Source organism: Cheilinus undulatus, linkage group 24, assembly GCF_018320785.1.
Source record: "Cheilinus undulatus linkage group 24, ASM1832078v1, whole genome shotgun sequence".
Lineage (NCBI taxonomy): Eukaryota > Metazoa > Chordata > Actinopteri > Labriformes > Labridae > Cheilinus > Cheilinus undulatus.
Window position 1 is genome coordinate 12404664 of NC_054888.1, and position 17742 is coordinate 12422405.

Consider the following 17742-nt stretch of genomic DNA (forward strand, 5'->3'; position numbering starts at 1 on the left):
CATGAAAAATGGGAGCAAAAGTGTGGCGTTTCTATTTTTGTTGACTGTATGTAGCATTTAAGGGCTTACCGAGTAATTCTAATTCAATAGCAGATAAAAGAATGCAAGATCATAGGCATCATACTTAAAATCCACTTAATCCCTCCCTCTTGTGACCGAAAAAGGGCTTAAAATGCTTTCATTTTTCAGTGAGTTATGTTCGTTTTCAATCCCCCCGTCACTGACTCACATCCATCGTCAGCCTCGACTCCACCTTTTGCATATGGCGCCCGCATGACGCACGAACAGGCTCAGGCGTCTTCATAAACCGCGGCTGCACCCCTTCAAAATGGCGCGTTCGATGTGACGTCACAGATCAAAGGCGCACGGAGCTGTCCTCTGAAGTTGAAGTGTATAAAGGGACGCTTCGCTTTGCTTCTCTCGGTTAGTTTGAAAGCTTCTCTGGAGTCGTTCAGTCAGCAGGTAGAGCGGTAACGATTCTGTCCGTTTGAAAAGCTCAACATTGGTTTCAAGCCCAGCTTCCATTTCAGCAAAATGAATTTTTACAGAAGTTTTCAAGCAACTGTTTGCAGTTTGGTCCAATCCACTCTGGGATTTTTTAGACCACATCCACCTGAGCCTGAGCCTCATACTGCTAATAATGAGGAGGAGGATGATGATGATGATCCTGGCCCGAACACACCTACTAGCACGAGACAAAGCGAGCCTGCAGCTACAGTCACGAGGCTCAGAGACGGTACTGTCCGAGCAGTAAGCAATTTTTTTGCCAACACCTGGGCCACTATGGCAGCTCAGATAACAAGGATCACAGATTGGTTAGCCCCAGCCGGACCCAGAATTAGAGATTTTGTCGCTACAGTCAGGGTTCTCGGAGATATTTTTTATGAGGTCATGAGAGCTTCTGTACCCCTGCTTAAGGATATGTTCCTCTCCTATCTCATACTTTTGGCCATGGAACTATTAGCGCATATTTGTTTATCGGGCTTAAGGATCATTCTAGTTCGATACGTCGCTGAAAGACTTTTTCCGCTGATTATTGCATGATTTGCCTAATGCCGCGTTGCATTTGTACTGGGAAGTCGGAATTTTCGAGTTCCCAGTCTAAATTTCATCCGGAACGCCCCCTGAAGTCGGATTTCCGACTCGGAAAGTCGGACAGTCTTTTTTTTTTTTTGGCCAATAACTTCCAATAATTTCCAACAACTTGGAAATTAATCAGCACGCAAGATCACCCGAAGGCTTCAGACTGAGCTCACACTGAAGGCCCAAACTCCAGCGTTAGGCTCACCTTTAAACACCAAAGATGGCTGATCACGATCGGCTGTTTCTTTGTTTTGTTTCCCCAAAGACATTTTGACCTCCAGCAAACCTGCCTTCTCGCATTCAGTCAAATAGAGGAGGAAAAACGACGGAATGTAACGGTCCTTAGTTACATTCTTGCTGAACGTCAGATTCAGTGACGTCAGATTGAAGCAACTCCGTGAAGTCGGGGTAGAAATTTTTCTCTCCGGCTTCGCGACTAGGACCTCCCAGTTTGAGCGGCTTTCCAGTGAACTTCTCCTGGTCGGAGGTTGGAAAAGTCCGACTTCCCACTTTTCTGGAATGCAGCTTAAAATCAGCACGCGACCACGCTCTACTGGAGGAACTCCAAATACACACGAGACGTCAGCGCAAAGACAAACCTGTCTGCTGTTCTGCACAGATTCATCATCAGATCCCACACAGCAAAATCGCCAGTGTTAGATTAACACTGAGTGTTAAATCTAACACTAGAAAAGTGTGTATATGTGTCCATTCTTTTGAGTGTTAATTTAACACTTTTCAGAGTGTTACTTTTTTTACACTGAACCAGTGTTACTGCAACACTGTGTGGTGTCAAAAATGTACACTGGTGAACACTGAGTAGTGTTGATAGTACTCAACACTGGCGTCAGTGTTAACAAATTAACACTAAGGAGTGTATTACAGTTAACTTCAGCAGGTGTAAAATATTGTGGATAGCAACTGCCCCTCTTCCACCAACCTGATAATGTCAAGAAAGAAGACATGTAAATTCCATAAAACGGATGTTGGTAATTAGATGCACCTGACAAGATTGACTGCCCCCTCACATTGTGAAGTATTTGACAGCAATCAGAGCGTACTGAGGGAGACTCAGAGACAAAACTTGTCCTGAGACGTCAATCTGCTTTTACTCCACTATAATAATTATGTTGCCGCCACAGCCAAGACTTGACCAACGTAGAAGACAACTACACTCATGGTGCAAAATTGTTTATGCATCAAAAACTTAGGAACTCGAGATAATTCAAGAAACATGTGCGAGTGAATCCCAGCAGTGACCCCTGTACAACAGGCAACATCTAAACACAGCGAATCATCTAAATACATCTAAAAACATCTGAACCCAGCTTAACTGACTCTCTACAGTGTTGGAATAACACTGGTTGATTTAACACTGTCAATTAACTCCAACACTGAAGACCATTTAGTCTGAATGGAGTTAAAATAACACTTTGAGTGTTAAAATCAACACTGAAATGTTCAACACTGAGAATTCAACACTCCAGTTTTTGCTGTGCAGACAGGCTTTGTGTGTCTTTGTCATCGCTGTGAGGACAGAGAGCAGTGGCATTCTCATCCCTGGCATTTTCTCTGAGTCTAGACGGCCCTGGTAGTAGCAGTGGAGGATCTGAGGTTCCAGACTGAGGGGAGATGACAGCAGAGACACGACTGTTCCTTCTTCTCCTTGCTGCTGATGTCTGGGGGAGAAGACTCATCTTATTCAACCCCTACATCACTGCAGCTCCATCTGATGTCTAAATAAAAGAATGAACAAAGTTACATTTCATATGTTTTGATTGTTTTTAAAGATCAACATGCACAGAAAATTAAGAAAAAATCAAACAAAATGGACAACAAACAGCAGAAGTATTTCCAGTTGGTAACTTGATCATCTGAATGCATGAACAGAGATTTGCAGGAATGAAAGCTCCATGTTTGTCCCAGCAGAGGGCGCCATTGGGCTTGAAAATTCCTGCAGGATCCTCACATAAGCTCACCTTTCTTTAGACTAGGGCTTAGCAACTAATTGCAAATGAGATTAAATCACAGTATGGCCTGATGCAATTTTCAAATCGCAGAGGTTGCAATGTTTCTTTTACCTGAAATACGTGTCAAAATAACAGTTTAAAACTTTTTTTCTTTTTTTTAATGCATTACATATCGTGCAATCATTCTAGTGGCATATTTCCATTAAAGTGTACAAAAAAATCCTATATTCTTCATTTTGTATGTTTTTCTTGTGAAGTACGAGAATTGTATAAAATTATCACTCCCTTTAATACAACAGTTCATATTCAATTTGCAAAATGAGTCAAAATCATCACAATTAAATATTTTATCAAAATTGTCCAGCCGTAGTTAAGGTTCAAGGTTCAAGGTTCTTTATTAGTGCCCAAAAGGGTAAATTTGTTGTGCAGACAGGAGTACAGCGTCCAAGAGACAACAACAACAATGGTTCACAATACAAGACACAATCCACAAAAAACATTAAAAGCTGACATTAAAATGCCAAAACAAACATTGAAGATTAAAACCAAGTCATGATAAAGTGCTCTAGATGACATCCATTCAAAAATAATACTCTAAAAATGCTTAAATGCTTATGAAGGCTCTCTAAAATAATACAAATTCCTTTCTAGTTAAATAAAAGCTTGATAGAATAAAATCAACAAAGTTTTGTCAATGTTAAAACAAGCAAGTTTCCTCAGATAAAAAAGCCGCTGGTGTGCTTTTTTGCAGACTGCCTCACAGTTTCTCTCAAACGTCAGTTTAGAGTCAATAACTGTTCCAAGATATTTGTAACTTTCAACACATTCAACTGCCTGTTTTTTTTTTATCATAGTAGGCTGGTGATTTGGGGCATGGGCTCTAAAATCTACAATACTTTCTTTTGTCTTAGAGATATTAAGTTCTAAGAAAGATTTGTCACACCAGGCAACAAACTCATCCACAATTGGACCGTGGCTGGACTCGTCATTGTACAACAAACTCACAATAACAGAGTCATCAGCGAACTTTTCAATAAACCTGTTCTCAAGTTTGCTTCTGAACATGTTTGTGTACAAAATATAAAGCAATGGTGAGAGAACACACCCCTGTGGTGAGCCTGTAGAAGAATAAAGAGTCTGATATGGTCCTATTTACTTTGACCCTTTGTGACCTGTTTGTTAAAAAATCAGTTATCCAGCCAACAAGATTAAAACTCAGGTTAAAATGCTCTAAAAGCTTCATGGCAAGGATATGGGGTTGGGTGGTGTTAAAAGTAGAGGAAAAATAAAAAAACAGCAGTCTGGCATGTGTTTTGCTACCTTCAAGATGCTTGGTTAAAAGATTCAGTAGCATCAGTGTGGCACTGTAGAGGGTCGAGTGCCTGCTCAGTTGCCTCAATAATCCTTTTCTTAACGAGCCTTTCAAAGCTTTTCATTACAACAGATGTGCGGGCATCTGTTTAATCTAATATTGTGTTAGTTATAGTTTAGACTGATTTTTTTTGGAAAAGACATGAGATGTTGAACTTAAGAAATAATTGCATATTAAATCACAATACTGGTAAAAAAAAAAAAAATCACAATGAGATTATTTCATCAAATCGTTCAGCCTTACTTTAAACAGCTACAGAATGCTTCTAAATGAGGGGATCAGGACCCAGAAGTGGGTTCCAGAGCAGTTTTAGGTGGGTTATACATCAGTGCTTAACAAATGTATTACCACCTGTCATATTTGTCTCAAAGACCATCCAGCATCATGAAGTGCTTTAATGCGGACTCTTTCATTTTCAGTGAGCTCTCCACGTTTAACCATTTTCAACAGGAATGAGGGATTTCAAACTGAGTTCGCCCAAATTTGAGCCGGCCCACTGGACTTCTCTGAGAAGTCAGAAATTAATCAAGCATAACATTCAACCACTAAAATTCATTTCTCTCTTCAGGAATGCAAGTAAATAACTAGAATTTGACATATTAATCAAGAAATATTAATGTGCTTTACTATTTTTTCTGTTTTTTGTTAAATCAGTAAATTTGAAAATTCATGGATAACAATAATAATGATATTTTAGCATTAAAAATATCATTTGGGTTAAAGAGCTTCTACATATTGGTGTATTAACCATTGCAGAAACATAAAAGTGATTTTGGTAATTACCAGTGCTGTTAATGTAGGGCAGCTGTGGGTGGTGGTCTAATAAATTTGTTAGGCCCAGGTAGCCTTGTGGTTATGTGCAGAAGCTTTCCAGCAGTTTCACCCTCAGCTGTCCTTTCTCTCCCATTAGACTACAAATAAATCTTAAGAAAGGAAGGGAAAGATATGTATTGTATTTGGAGCTAAATAAATGTTGGAGTGCATGCCCTGCATGTTGAAAATGTTTAGAAATCTATGTAGGGGTTTCCCATTCAGGAGATGGTGGTGGCTCCTGACAACCAAAGGTCTGAAGTTCTGCTGCGTGTGGATCTGAGATCAAACACAAATTCCATGTTAGATGCATAGAAAAATGACAACATTTCCATGATGTTATGTCCTATTTACAGTCAAAACTGCAACAATTTCAGTATATAAATTTATAAAATGATGAAATTCTTTTTTGGGGGGGTTACTATTTCTCATAAGGCGATGTTGATGGGCCTGATGCCTGACCAGTTGCAAACGCTGGAGAAAAGGGTGGATGTGTTTGCTTTTGTAATGCAAAGGAGGCTCTATCTACAGCAAAGGGACAACAAGTCAAGGCTGAGGAACATCAGTTGATAAACAGAGACGACGCAGAACAAGGACGGACAGGGAAAGGGAGGAACTCAATCACAGATTGGTGCTCGTCTTTGTCAGATTTTAAACTTGGACTAAGTCCACTGTGCAGGTATGAGGGGATAGCTGTATAATAAGGGATGTGCAGCTTCTAAACAACAGGATTCCCTTTAATTTAACGTTTTATTTGAAGTGTTTCAGATACGACTGTTGGACATGACATGGTTTACAGGTTATGATGACTATTATGTAAATAAAGATGCATATTCCTCAGCTCGCACTACAGAGAATATATATATATACACATATATATGTATATATATGTGTATATATGTGTATATATGTATATATATATATATATATATATATATATATATATATATATATATATGTATATGTATGTATATATATATATAGAGAGAGAGAGAGAGAGAGGGAGAGAGAGAGAGTATCTGAGTATAAATATCTCAGTTTTCTTAGATCAAAAACTCACCTTCAAATTTCATATTGACTGCTTGGCCAGCAAGTTAAGACAAATAATTTGATTTTTCTACATGAACAAAACTAACTTCCCATTGCTAAGTAGGAAACGTATCATTGAAGCTGTAAACTAAAGGTTGTATGAATGAATGAATGAATGTATGAGCTTGAAGAGAAAGCCTGTTTTAGTGCTAAAAATCACTCCAAACATTCCAGTTTTATTAGACTCACTCAGGATAAAACATTTAAAATTTGCGCTGACACTAAAAAAACTAAGCTGTATAAAATAAAGATTTTTTTAAAATATAAATTTAACTGGGAAGGTGTTTGCCTATGAGAAAATAAATAAATTCCAACCGGTTTCTCCCTTTCAACCACTTTATTTGTCACGTGTGCATGCGTCACATTATGGTGACGTAGGCGGAAGCTGGTTGTGGATGAGCGAGCCACATTAGCACACTCACTGACTTGTAGAGCTGTATTTTGAGTAGTGCGTACTCGAAGGTGTGACAACAACACCGTGCTTCATCTTATCTCACTAAAATCATAATTTACTCACCAAATGTGAAAGAGGAAAGAGTACGTACAGGCTGCTGAGCTGATTGTGCTCCGCGTGCGGCCGTGCTGTAACCATGTCAACAGGTTTCCCTACACCTGTGTACTCTCACGCGGGACGAGGAGTCTTCAGGGACGTTTACGAGCCGGCGGAAGACTCGTTTCTTTTAATTGACGCTCTGGAAAAAGATGCAGAGAGGCTGCAGCTGATAAGGTCAGGCCCAAGTTACACGACTGTACCTGAACGCACCACGTATTTCAGTTACGTTAAAGTGAACGAGGCTAAGTGCTTTTTTCTGCTTTATGTAGTCCGTGTGTTTGTTTGGAGGTGGGAAGTGGTTCTGGAGTGGTGTCAGCCTTTCTGGCGTCAGTTATTGGACCTTCAGCTCTTTATCTGTGAGTCTGCAACAATTTTGTCGCATGAAGTTCTTCCTAAACCAGCTTTTTTTTTAATCACAGAGGTACGGTGGCCGTGAATGTCTACTGCAAAAAAAGTCAAGGAATGCAATTAAAATATATGCCCTTTAAGTGGACACAATTTTGTAAGAGGACAAAATTTGAGCATAAAAAGCCTTAAAGAGGTTGAAATCAGATTAAATTCACTCTTGGGCACGCTCAGAAGGGGAAAATATGCCACAAATACCATGGTATAAAGTTAATCCCTTATGTTCTTGCCCTTTTTGTTATTTTTGCCCCAGCCTCTCAAACATCCTATAATTTACATTTAATGAAATGTCTTCACAGTTTACCTTCAGGGCCACTGTAGTTATGCTTAGATGAAAATGGATTAAATGTTTGTTTCTCTTCCAGTTGCACTGATGTGAATCCTGCAGCCGCTGAATGCACAGCAAAGACCGCTTCCTGCAACAGTGTGTCCCTGCAGCCTGTTATCACATCCCTGGTGAAGCTTTAAATTCATATGTCAGTCTTTAACATAACTGTTGTTCACCTGTAAGGTTGTTTTTCTTCATCTTCTTCCTTTAGGTTGACTCTTTTCTTCCTCGGTTAAGTGGGAAAGTGGATATCCTCCTCTTCAACCCTCCTTATGTGGTCACCCCTTCAGAGGAGGTGAGCCAGCTCTCTGTAGCATTTTGTTCTCACCTCATTGAAGAGGAAGACTTCATAGATACTGTTTTTCTTTTCCAGGTTGGCAGCCGAGGTATAGAAGCAGCCTGGGCTGGTGGGAAACGAGGACGAGAGGTTACAGACAGATTTCTTCCTTTGGTAGCTCAGCTACTCTCCAGTAAAGGGATATTCTACCTCATTACTATAGCTGAGAATGACCCAGGTGAGTTAAAAGCCTTCAATGGGAGAGCTTAAAAGTGTGGGAAACATTTCAAACATGTTATTGTTTTTCTTCTCTCCAGAGGAGATCATCTGCTTACTAGGAAAAAGTGGTTTGAAAGGAGAGTCATGCTTGTCGACGAGAGCAGGGAATGAGAGACTGTCTGTGCTGCGCTTCCATCGGAGCTGACAAACATGAGACTGCTGCTGCAGGAACGTATTTATTTAGTGTTACAAAAGAGGAAACATCAAAACCAGTGTGAATAACATTTTCTTATTAAAATTATACACTTCTTTTGCTATGTAAAATCCTTTTATGGCATCTTTGTACAATAAAACAAAAATTCCTTGCTAAATGGCGCCACCTTGTGCCATATGCTCATTCACAAGCCTTACTTTCCATATTTTAAGATCTACACTGAATTTACTTGTACCAAACTTTCTTGCTTGCTACTATTTGTTGAAAGAAGGCCTTCTCTTTTGTATTTCTACATTATATAACTTAATGGTCTATGATATTCAAGCCAAAGTATTTTGATAATAAAAGTCTTAATTTTCCCCGGCCCCTGTTAAAAACAACTACATCATACTACCTTCTTAAGTATCAAAAGCAAAACATACAATACCAAAATAATTTAAAATCAGCAAACATACAAACAGTGCATCCTCTGCATCTATGTAGAGATTTAAAGAAAGAAATTATATTAATTTGCAGATGTTTTAAGTAAAATAAGAGTAAATGCATGCATGCATATGGTTTCTAAACAAGCAGCACAAATAAAAACTTAAAATTGAAAAATAAAATTACGAACCCCTGTAGCATGAAAAGCCAACATCTCTAAAATTGCTTTTAAAATAAATTTCATTGATACTCATTTGTGAAGATGAATGTACATTAATTTTACAAACAAGATATCTGTTCAAAACATCTCATGCAGCTAAAAATGCCTCTTTTCAAGAAGACATGAAGCAGAAATGTATCCATACATTTCACTTACGACCATAAGTCATTTCTGGTAATTTTCCCATTAGACAGTATTGATTTATATACTTAAGAGATTCTACAGCTTAGAAACAATCGAAACACAAAACAATATTTGGGTCAGTGTGATAGGTCAGGCCTCCATATGTTTCCTGCTACTTCCTGAGACAATACTAACCTCTTAAGACCCTGCATTACATTAAGCTTTCCTTAAACATAATTATCATTTCTGCTACAGGATTCTTAGTAGATAATTGTCCAAAATGTCCACTAAAATTTAAAATTTCAAGTATTTCCTGGAAATTTTGGCTATGTGTTTGCATCTTTTGGAGAGTTTTACTTGGGGAAATTTGCTTCTATTTTTAGCTTTTGGCATTTTCATGAACATCTGGAAAAATTAATATGTAATTTTTGGGAATTTAATTTAAATTTTGGGGGGAATTTGCTTTGAAATTTTAGGTATAAATTAATGGAAGTTTGGGGAAATTAGTTAGGGATTTGATCTGGAGGTTGTCTTAAAATTCTCAAAGAATTTTAATGTATGTGTTTGGATGTTTAGCGGAATTTTTTTGGAAATTTTCAAGCATTTACATAGAAAATATATTTGTAATTTTTGGTCATTTCGTAAGAATTTTTCAGAAGAATTTGCTTTGAATTGTTTAGGAATACTCATGGAATTTCGGTGAAATTATCTTGCAACTTGATTGGGAATTTTGAGGGCATTTTCATGAAAATTTTAGGGAATTGTTTGGATGTTTAGGGGAAATTTCTGTCATTTTTATGAAATTTGAACATTTTAAACTGGAGGGAATTTGATCAAAATTCTCAGTTGAAGTTTGCCTGAAAAATTTCCGAAATTTTAAAGGAATTTTGTGGGAAACTGTTGTAATGTGAAGGCGTTATGTTAAAGTTTCACTGAATCATTTAGGGAATTTTCTGGGCTACTTCTTATGGAATACTTAAAAATATGTTAAAGGGTTTTCACAGAATGTTTTGTAATTTCTGTAAAATTGTAGGGAATTTTGTGTAGTACAGAACGTAATTTCATAAAAGTTCTCATGGTATTTTTTTTTTTTTGGTGGCCTTTACGTAAATTCATGGAAATTTGGGGCCTATTTTTGGTAATTAGATTGGAAATTTTGGGGGTTGTCTTCTGAATTTCTGAAACAACTTTCATGGAATTTTTTTTTCCATCACGGGATTTTTTTTTGGGGGGTGGGGTTCAGGGGACTTTTTTTGTCACTGAATGACTGACACAGTTTCTGACAGCCTTAAGGCCCCCCCCCCCAACAACTGGCCAACTAAAAATCTGCTCTAAAACCGATCCAGTACTTATTTTCTACAGACACAGGACCTTCAGGAAAATTGTAAACATCATTTTCTGATAAAAAAAACTAATCCTGGTTCAAAAATAAGGCTGACATTATCCCAAATAAACTATACTAGAAAAGAAAAGCTCAGGTCTTAGGAGGTTCATTAAGCAAATCCTTACAACATGGAAACTATAAGAAAGTGTAGAGCTGATCTCTTGTAAATTGTTTTTGTTTTACAGTAAAAACACATGAAATCCTCGTAAATCAACAATCAAAACATGAACAAGCACACACGTACATGTGCTCATTTTACACCAAATTTAAAACATCATTTCTAAAAATAAAAGTAAACAAAAGCAAAAAACCCCATAACATTTTAAATAATCATCCCACTTTCTCTCCTAGCATTTACATGGTAATGAACAACTTGTATGTTTCATGGAAACAACCAGCATCTGCCTTGTTGGGCAAATATGAAATAGATTGGACTGTCTGACTGACAGTATTCTGTAAGGTTTACTTAAGCATGGTGGTACTTCCCTTTGAGGATCTTCCGCAACTGGAACAAGAAAAACAAAGTCTTCAGAATATATATTCATCCTGTTCTTCATTGTTTTAAATATCGTAGCCATGCACTGTACCTTTTCACCTACGGGTCCTTCAGGCACCAGCTGAAACGCCAGATCGTTCTCCAAGTTCTTGATCCCAGGGTCAGCTCCTTTTTGCATAAGCAGCTTCACCGCCTCCACTTGACCGTTGCTGCTTTGCACAGAGCTGGCGATGTGCAGGGGTGTGTTGCCACTGAATGTCTGAAACATACAGAACCACAAATAAATGAGACATGCACTGTCCACTACTTCAATTTAAATTCAAAATAAATTACCTTAACATTCACAATTGACAGCGAGGATGGATCTTGGAAGAAGATGTGAAAGAGATCCATATTTGCCTCCTCAGCAGCCATGTGCAAACACGTACGTCCGCTTTTTAAATCCTGCAAGAATTAAACATAAAAGAGGCTCATTTTGGATTAAATACAAGCAACCCAGGGTTTATCCAGACAAGGATGATGCTTTAAAGTCTTACAAATACTTACCTTTGTTGCATAAGAGGCGCCCATAAGCAGCAGAGTCTTAATACAATCGATATAAGTCTGCTTCCTCTGCTGCTGCTCTGTCATCATGAAGGAACAAGCATTTCCCTGCCTCCTCTGCTCTTTAACAACAGCATTGTGGGACAAGACTGCTGAGTGCAGCGGAGTTAAACCTGCAGTCACAGGGCAAACGTATAAAATCAGAAAGATATTTTACAAAAGCAGCAAAACTTGTGAGTTTTATCAAATCTCACCATCATAATTGTACATTTCAACATCAATCTGTCTCCCACTCCCCATCAGGGTTGTCCAAATGCTCTGTAGAAAAATAAAACAGTAAAGATTAATTCTATCAAGCACAGGGATTTGTATCAGGACTCTTCACTAACAACTTTTCTTACCCGAAGACTAAGAGGATGACCTTTTTCAGCACACACATGCAGAGGAGAGCGGCCCCACAGGTCCCGGCTGTTGATATCAGCGCCATGTCCCAGCAGGTCCTGAACAATTAAGTGCTGATTGGAGGCAGCGGCAATTTGAAGTGCTGTCTGTGTATGGAGTACAAAGATAAAAGATGAAAGATTAACTGTGAAGATGAGTCAGCACTTTTAAAGCACGTTTAGTTTTGATGACACACCTGCCGGTTGTGTTCCTTCATGTCCAGAGAGCTGCAGGTAGCCATTCTGGCAGCAAGCGCAAAAGCAAGAGCTCGTCTACCTTGTGCAACGGCAATGTGAAGAAATCTGGCAGTCGATGAGAAAATAACCAATAAAAACAAATTATATCAGAAAATAGGGAGGTTAAAAACATCACTACCTCTTGTTAAATCAAATCACTCCACTGGAGTTTACTGTTGTATAATAAACTGTATTCATGGATTCAATTCATTTTTACTTTTTAACTAAAGGTTGCAGCTTTAGAAAATATTCAATCATGTATTTAAGCTATGTATTTTAACTATTTATCTCTTTAGCCAACTATTTACATATTTCTTCATGTTTAGCTTACAATACCTATATTTTACCATCTTAGTGAAGTATTTCGAAGTGAAAATCACATTTATTTGATTATTTTAGACTTTTTTTAAAAAACTTGTTTAACTATTTTTGCAATATACTTACTTTTAGCTCAACTTTTTAATTGTTAAATCACATTAAGCCAACAATTTTATGTTTTAATTCACAATTTAGAAAACCATTTCAAATATTCAGTCACACTTAGTTTATTAATTTAACTTTTTATACACTTCTAGCTTGATATTTGAGCCATTTATTAATTTTAACCATTTTAACCATAACCATTAGTTAACCATTTTAAATACTTGTAAACATTAAGCTAATTTATGCACCTTACAAACTTCTAGCTTGTTTTTTTTTTTAACTATTTTTTCTTTTTTAGCTAACTATTATGAATAACGCCCATTGACTGAGCAAATACCGTCAAATTACAAGTCAAGTTTAGCCAACTTTTTTTTTTAAATAGTATTAACTTTAAGGTAAGTATTTACACACTTTAGCTAACTAGTTAACTTTTTATTTAAAATTAAGCCAACGTCTTTCAGTGTTCATTTACTCTTAGCTAACTATTTTAGATATTTATACTTTTTTTTCCAACCACTTTAACTTTTTGCTTATCATATTATGGGTATCAGTATACCTTGAAACTTTTTTAGCCATGTTTAACTACTTTTAGTAAGTATTAGGCTTACAATTTTGTTTTAATGACTTTTTGCAATCGTCAGCTTTTATTAGTTTGGATTTGCCAATGATTTTAAGGCTTTTGTGAGGAGTTTTTAAGTAGTGAATAGATAAAAACTGACACATACTGCTATTGACCCATAAAAGCAAATGAGACCATCAACAGCAAGGCCGAACATTTACATAATATTTTTTCCAGTCAGAAACCATTGCAACAGGAGATGTTGCTGGAAAAGCCTTACTGATTTACTTTAAAAAAATGCATTTTACAATAAAGTCTCTTGATATGTGAGACATTTCATTGATTAAAGTCAAAGACTTTTTTCTTTGCTGTTACAATATACTATCAACTAATCAGCTGACATATGACAAGGACAAGTCTGTCCACATGGGGGCATCAACATCAAGACTGACAGTTCCTCATAGGAGCTTTATACCCATCAGACTTTTTACTGTTTCCAACTGTTTTCCTTCAGTTTAATTTTAAATATTTGTATCCATTTAATCAGCTGTTAACAAAAACGAGTCTAATTGGAACATTTTGTCATTATTACGTACGTATCACCATCTGAATCCTGCATGGTCAGCTGCTCAAGAGAAATCCTTCCAACTCTCTGCATCTCTTGCTGTATTTGCCAATGAAACAAAGATAGTTTTACTTCAGCCTGTTCTTGTAGGGGTGGATGCTGCTCTTGTTGCAGGGTAGTGGCATCAGTATTGGTAGGAAAAGTATTATGAACAATAGTGGGGTTAGATGGAACAGGAGGACCATAAGGATGAGGATGTAAGCCATTTGCAAATCCCTCTGACTTTGCAAACTTTGGTTTTTGCTCCAAGTTGTTGCCATCCTGTGAGCAGTTCCATTTCTAGAAGAGAATGATTAAAAGTATTTTCATGTCAACAAACTTATTTAAACGCCATCATAATATTAAAGCAACCAATAAAATCATGGACTAATTCTGGGAAATCCAAACCAAGCTTGTCCCATCATGTCTAGGTGCTCATACATATAGTACACGTGTTCAAGTTGTGACTCACCTGACGTTTCATCATTAGCAGCTCTTTCACCGTGTTCTTCCTGTGCAAAGCTTGAATGTACGCTGGAGGTCCAACATCCATGTTAACACAGTCTGAGGAGAATAAAAACAGTTACCGCTGTTATTTTATCAAAACAAACCAAATAATAAAGGCTGTTGGAAGGAAAGCTTTTATTAGACATATGTTGGCATATGTTGGGGTGTACATAGAAAATGAAGAGAAGTACTCACACCAGATTTACTCTTAGTTTTAATGCCAGTTTTTGATGTATATTTGTTTCCTGTTCAACATTTTTTTCCACTGTGAAGCATGCTATATAAATGAAGCTAACTTAACTAATTTAAATAATCTAAAGACAAAAATTGCTGCAAACAGCATCACCAGCAAACACAACTAGTAGCTAAATAATAACAAATATTCTGTGTCAGCTGGAGGTCCACAGGTAAGGAGTATTTCCTGCCTCTTTAATATCTTAATAATAGTCAGGGAAGGAACATTAAATAGGCATACCTTCTACTAGTACTTTCGTTGTGAGATAAGATACTGCCTGACAGAAGACTTGGAAAAGACTGCCCCAAAGTTGGGGATTCTGCTCACTGTACGAGTATCTCTGCAGTCATACGGCCAAAATATGGTACATGCCAGAAATCAGTTAGGTGGAAGCAGATAGTTGGGCCTGGGTCAACTGTGGTACAATCACGCTGAAAGTCTTCCCTTTTCTGTTTCGTGCAACTCAAGTTAGTCTTCAACAGTGTATGCAGTGCTTTAAGGTAACTGACTTCCTGCTTTTATTTTGAAAGAAACTAAACTTTGGATAGATAGAATATTAAGATATTACCTGGGGTTATCTGGCACGGTTTCATAGTGGTTTTATTCTTATTTATCAAACAGGAGGTTCCGTCATTGTTATTGAAAAACATAGCATATCATTTCTATGCAGATGACACTCAGCCATTCATACCAATTAATCCGTCAGACCTGAGTAAGCTGGGTATGTAACTTTTTATAACCTAATGTTGACAAAATGGTCATTCCTGTCATCGGCCCCAGCTCATCAGAGAAAGTGCTGCCATCTGCTGGTTCCCTTTTTAAAAGCATAAGGCCTGTTGCAAGAAAATCTAGGAGTGTGGTTTGATAGTAGTTTAACATTTGAAAAGCATGTTACTAAACTTGTGCAATCCTGCCTTTATCATCAAAGAAATATCCCAAAAATAAGATCAGAAACACTTTTACATGCTTTTATATCCTCATGCCTAGATTATTGAACAGCCTTTTTACTTGCCTGAGCCAAAAAGATATTAACCGCCTGCAGTTGGTTCAAAACTCAGCAGCCAGGAAGATCTGAGTGCATCACTTCAATTTTATCCTCTCTACATTGGCTCCTGGTATGTTTCAGAAAGATTTTACTGATAACTTTTAAAGCTCTTAATGGCCTGGCTCCTTCCTACTTTGATCTTTTAACCCCTTATGAGCCAGCATGCACCCTGAGATCCTCAGGCAAGGGTTTCTTAGCTGTCCCAAGACGGGGCTTTTTCATTCAGGGCTCGAGGCTCTGGAACATCCTGCCTGAGGAAATCAGATTGGCTGAGTCAGTGACTTCTTTTAAATCTCTTCTTAAGACATACTTTTATCAAAGAGCCTTTCTTGATTTTACTTGAGTTTTAGCTGCTCTTATTTACCTAATTTTGAGATTAACATGTTCTGATCTTTCTCATTTGTACCCACTTTGCTGCCTGATTTTACTGACTTTTTAATCTGCGTTGTAATCTATGTTGCTTGTGAAGTACTTTAGTACTCTGTCTTAAAAAGTGCTCTATAAATAAAGATTATTATTTTTACCTTGGAAAAAGGAACTTGTCATGGAGTGATATGGGAAATAAAGGAACAGTAAAAAGTGAAATGTTTGATAACACAAGGTGCAGATGACTTTTGACTTACAAACTAAGCTGTCCAAAGTAAGCTAAAAAGGGCAATAAAACATTAATGTACTGCTTATGGACCTACACCACAAAGTGATTTAAGCATTAATACTGACAGCCCTACCACCAACCAAATAGTACACAAAGAAGAAAATTTAACACTTTTAAGTACTTTCAATTTTGATTGTTAGGAACTTTTACAACATGTTATTAGCACCTTCAATTAGGTTAAGGAACAGAACAGACTTCCATTATCACTGCTGTTTTACAAGGACCATGATGTGTCAATTTCAACACTCAGACTTCCTTATTCTCTCCTGTTTATAAGTGAAACAGCTAAAACATAAAGAGTTTTGGTTTAAATTACATACTGTAAGTGTTTAATACGTTCATGAAAACTGACCTTTGTCATCCTTGCCAATGTTGATCCCTGCTGACTGAAGCTGGCTCCCTCTGGTCTCGTTCCCTTTTGGATCCAGCATATTTCAGAGTCATTCAGAAACACTCAGATCCTCTTGAAGTTGTTCCTCATACGTATGCACACCTAGAATGGGAAGAGACCGTCATGACAGTGACAGGGTGTAATGAAAAACATGCAACTATGACTCACCAGTCCGCACCGTTGTACTCTGCAACCAGAAATGAGGAACAAGCTCCAGAGTGAAGACACCCACACCTAGATCCACTTCCTGGTTTATCACAGATCAAGGGAACCTGGTGTTGGTTTCAAAGTGACAACATTTAACACCTTCCACAATTATGAATCAATTCTTAATCAAGAAAGGAAGTATATTTGTTTAATGCGGATCTGGTCTGTTATATTAAAGACTAATTCAAAGAGAGAAGTCTTTCAATGTACAGCATAAGTAAATACTTATCTGTGAAAAGTCTGATCATATGCAAAAAACATTAATTTTAGACTAAACAATTATCAGCAACATTGAAGTCCATCCACTGACTGTAGAAAACAGTTGAAATGCAAATAAGGTCTATCTGCTGTAAGCAGCATGTGAGCAATTCAGCCTTTACAAGTTTATCATTAACTCAAATGCATGGCAAACAAGCTTTTCCAATACAACGGACACAAAAAAACAAGTTTTATACTTTCTAAAGACATTTTCTCCATACTGGAGCTGCATACTTTAGACATTTAACAGTTTCATTTTTTACTGACAACATCATAATGGCTAAAAAGGTTACACCTGCTGGAGCTGCAAACAAAATAAAACAGCTGATTTTGTAAAATTTTCTCTTAATATTGACAGTATGACAGCTAAAAGGTAACAGAAGTCTGCTTCTCACCTGTTCTGCCACAGCCTGAGCATGTGCCTAAACCTGAACTAAATGAAAGTAAAGTTTTAAATAACCTTCATTTCTTGCTGGCAGATAACGCTCTTCCTCTGTAACTGCCTAGGTCGGCGGGATTTCCCCGCTTAAAAATCAGCAGGTTGTGCTTGGCTTTGGGCCAAACGCCGTTTCTGTTAGCCTGAACATTTAGCACTCAAGAATGAGGAAAGACATTTGAAAAAGCCACCACACAGACTGATGAAGTTAAAGATAATATGAAGCTCTATGTGTG

The 17742-nt window shown here is 37.4% G+C and overlaps 2 protein-coding genes across 5 annotated transcripts; one reads left to right on the forward strand and one right to left on the reverse strand.

Moving 5' to 3' along the window:
- Positions 1 to 6672: 6672 nt before the first annotated feature.
- Positions 6673 to 8480, forward strand: n6amt1 (N-6 adenine-specific DNA methyltransferase 1). Its single transcript, XM_041782327.1, has 6 exons — positions 6673 to 7051; positions 7147 to 7233; positions 7648 to 7738; positions 7822 to 7905; positions 7984 to 8125; positions 8205 to 8480. The coding sequence occupies exons 1-6, from the start codon at positions 6915 to 6917 to the stop codon at positions 8309 to 8311; spliced, it is 648 nt and encodes a 215-aa protein (XP_041638261.1). The 5' UTR covers positions 6673 to 6914; the 3' UTR covers positions 8312 to 8480.
- Positions 8481 to 10218: 1738 nt separating this feature from the next.
- nfkbiz (nuclear factor of kappa light polypeptide gene enhancer in B-cells inhibitor, zeta) lies at positions 10219 to 16816 on the reverse strand. 4 transcript variants are annotated; one of them, XM_041782324.1, is made up of 11 exons: positions 16774 to 16816; positions 16567 to 16707; positions 14245 to 14336; positions 13765 to 14072; positions 12147 to 12252; positions 11911 to 12057; positions 11764 to 11827; positions 11513 to 11682; positions 11300 to 11410; positions 11058 to 11225; positions 10219 to 10975 (listed from the first exon to the last, which is right to left on the reverse strand). In XM_041782324.1, the coding sequence occupies exons 2-11, from the start codon at positions 16643 to 16645 to the stop codon at positions 10937 to 10939; spliced, it is 1284 nt and encodes a 427-aa protein (XP_041638258.1). In that variant the 5' UTR covers positions 16646 to 16707; positions 16774 to 16816; the 3' UTR covers positions 10219 to 10936. The 4 variants fall into 4 exon arrangements, with proteins under 4 accessions (XP_041638258.1, XP_041638260.1, XP_041638257.1 ...); XM_041782326.1 differs by having other exon boundaries at positions 11312 to 11410; positions 16784 to 16809; XM_041782323.1 differs by having other exon boundaries at positions 16784 to 16809.
- Positions 16817 to 17742: the final 926 nt, after the last annotated feature.

Coding starts and splice junctions, on each gene's coding strand:
- nfkbiz (XM_041782324.1), bottom strand. CDS start 16,645: ATGCTGGATCCAAAAGGGAACGAGACCAGAGGGAGCCAGCTTCAGTCA. Junction 14,337..16,566: donor CATTGGCAAGGATGACAAAG/GTCAGTTTTCAT, acceptor TATTCTCCTCAG/ACTGTGTTAACATGGATGTT. Junction 12,058..12,146: donor TGAAGGAACACAACCGGCAG/GTGTGTCATCAA, acceptor CTCCATACACAG/ACAGCACTTCAAATTGCCGC.
- n6amt1 (XM_041782327.1), top strand. CDS start 6,915: ATGTCAACAGGTTTCCCTACACCTGTGTACTCTCACGCGGGACGAGGA. Junction 7,234..7,647: donor GGACCTTCAGCTCTTTATCT/GTGAGTCTGCAA, acceptor TTTCTCTTCCAG/TTGCACTGATGTGAATCCTG. Junction 7,739..7,821: donor AGCCTGTTATCACATCCCTG/GTGAAGCTTTAA, acceptor TTCTTCCTTTAG/GTTGACTCTTTTCTTCCTCG.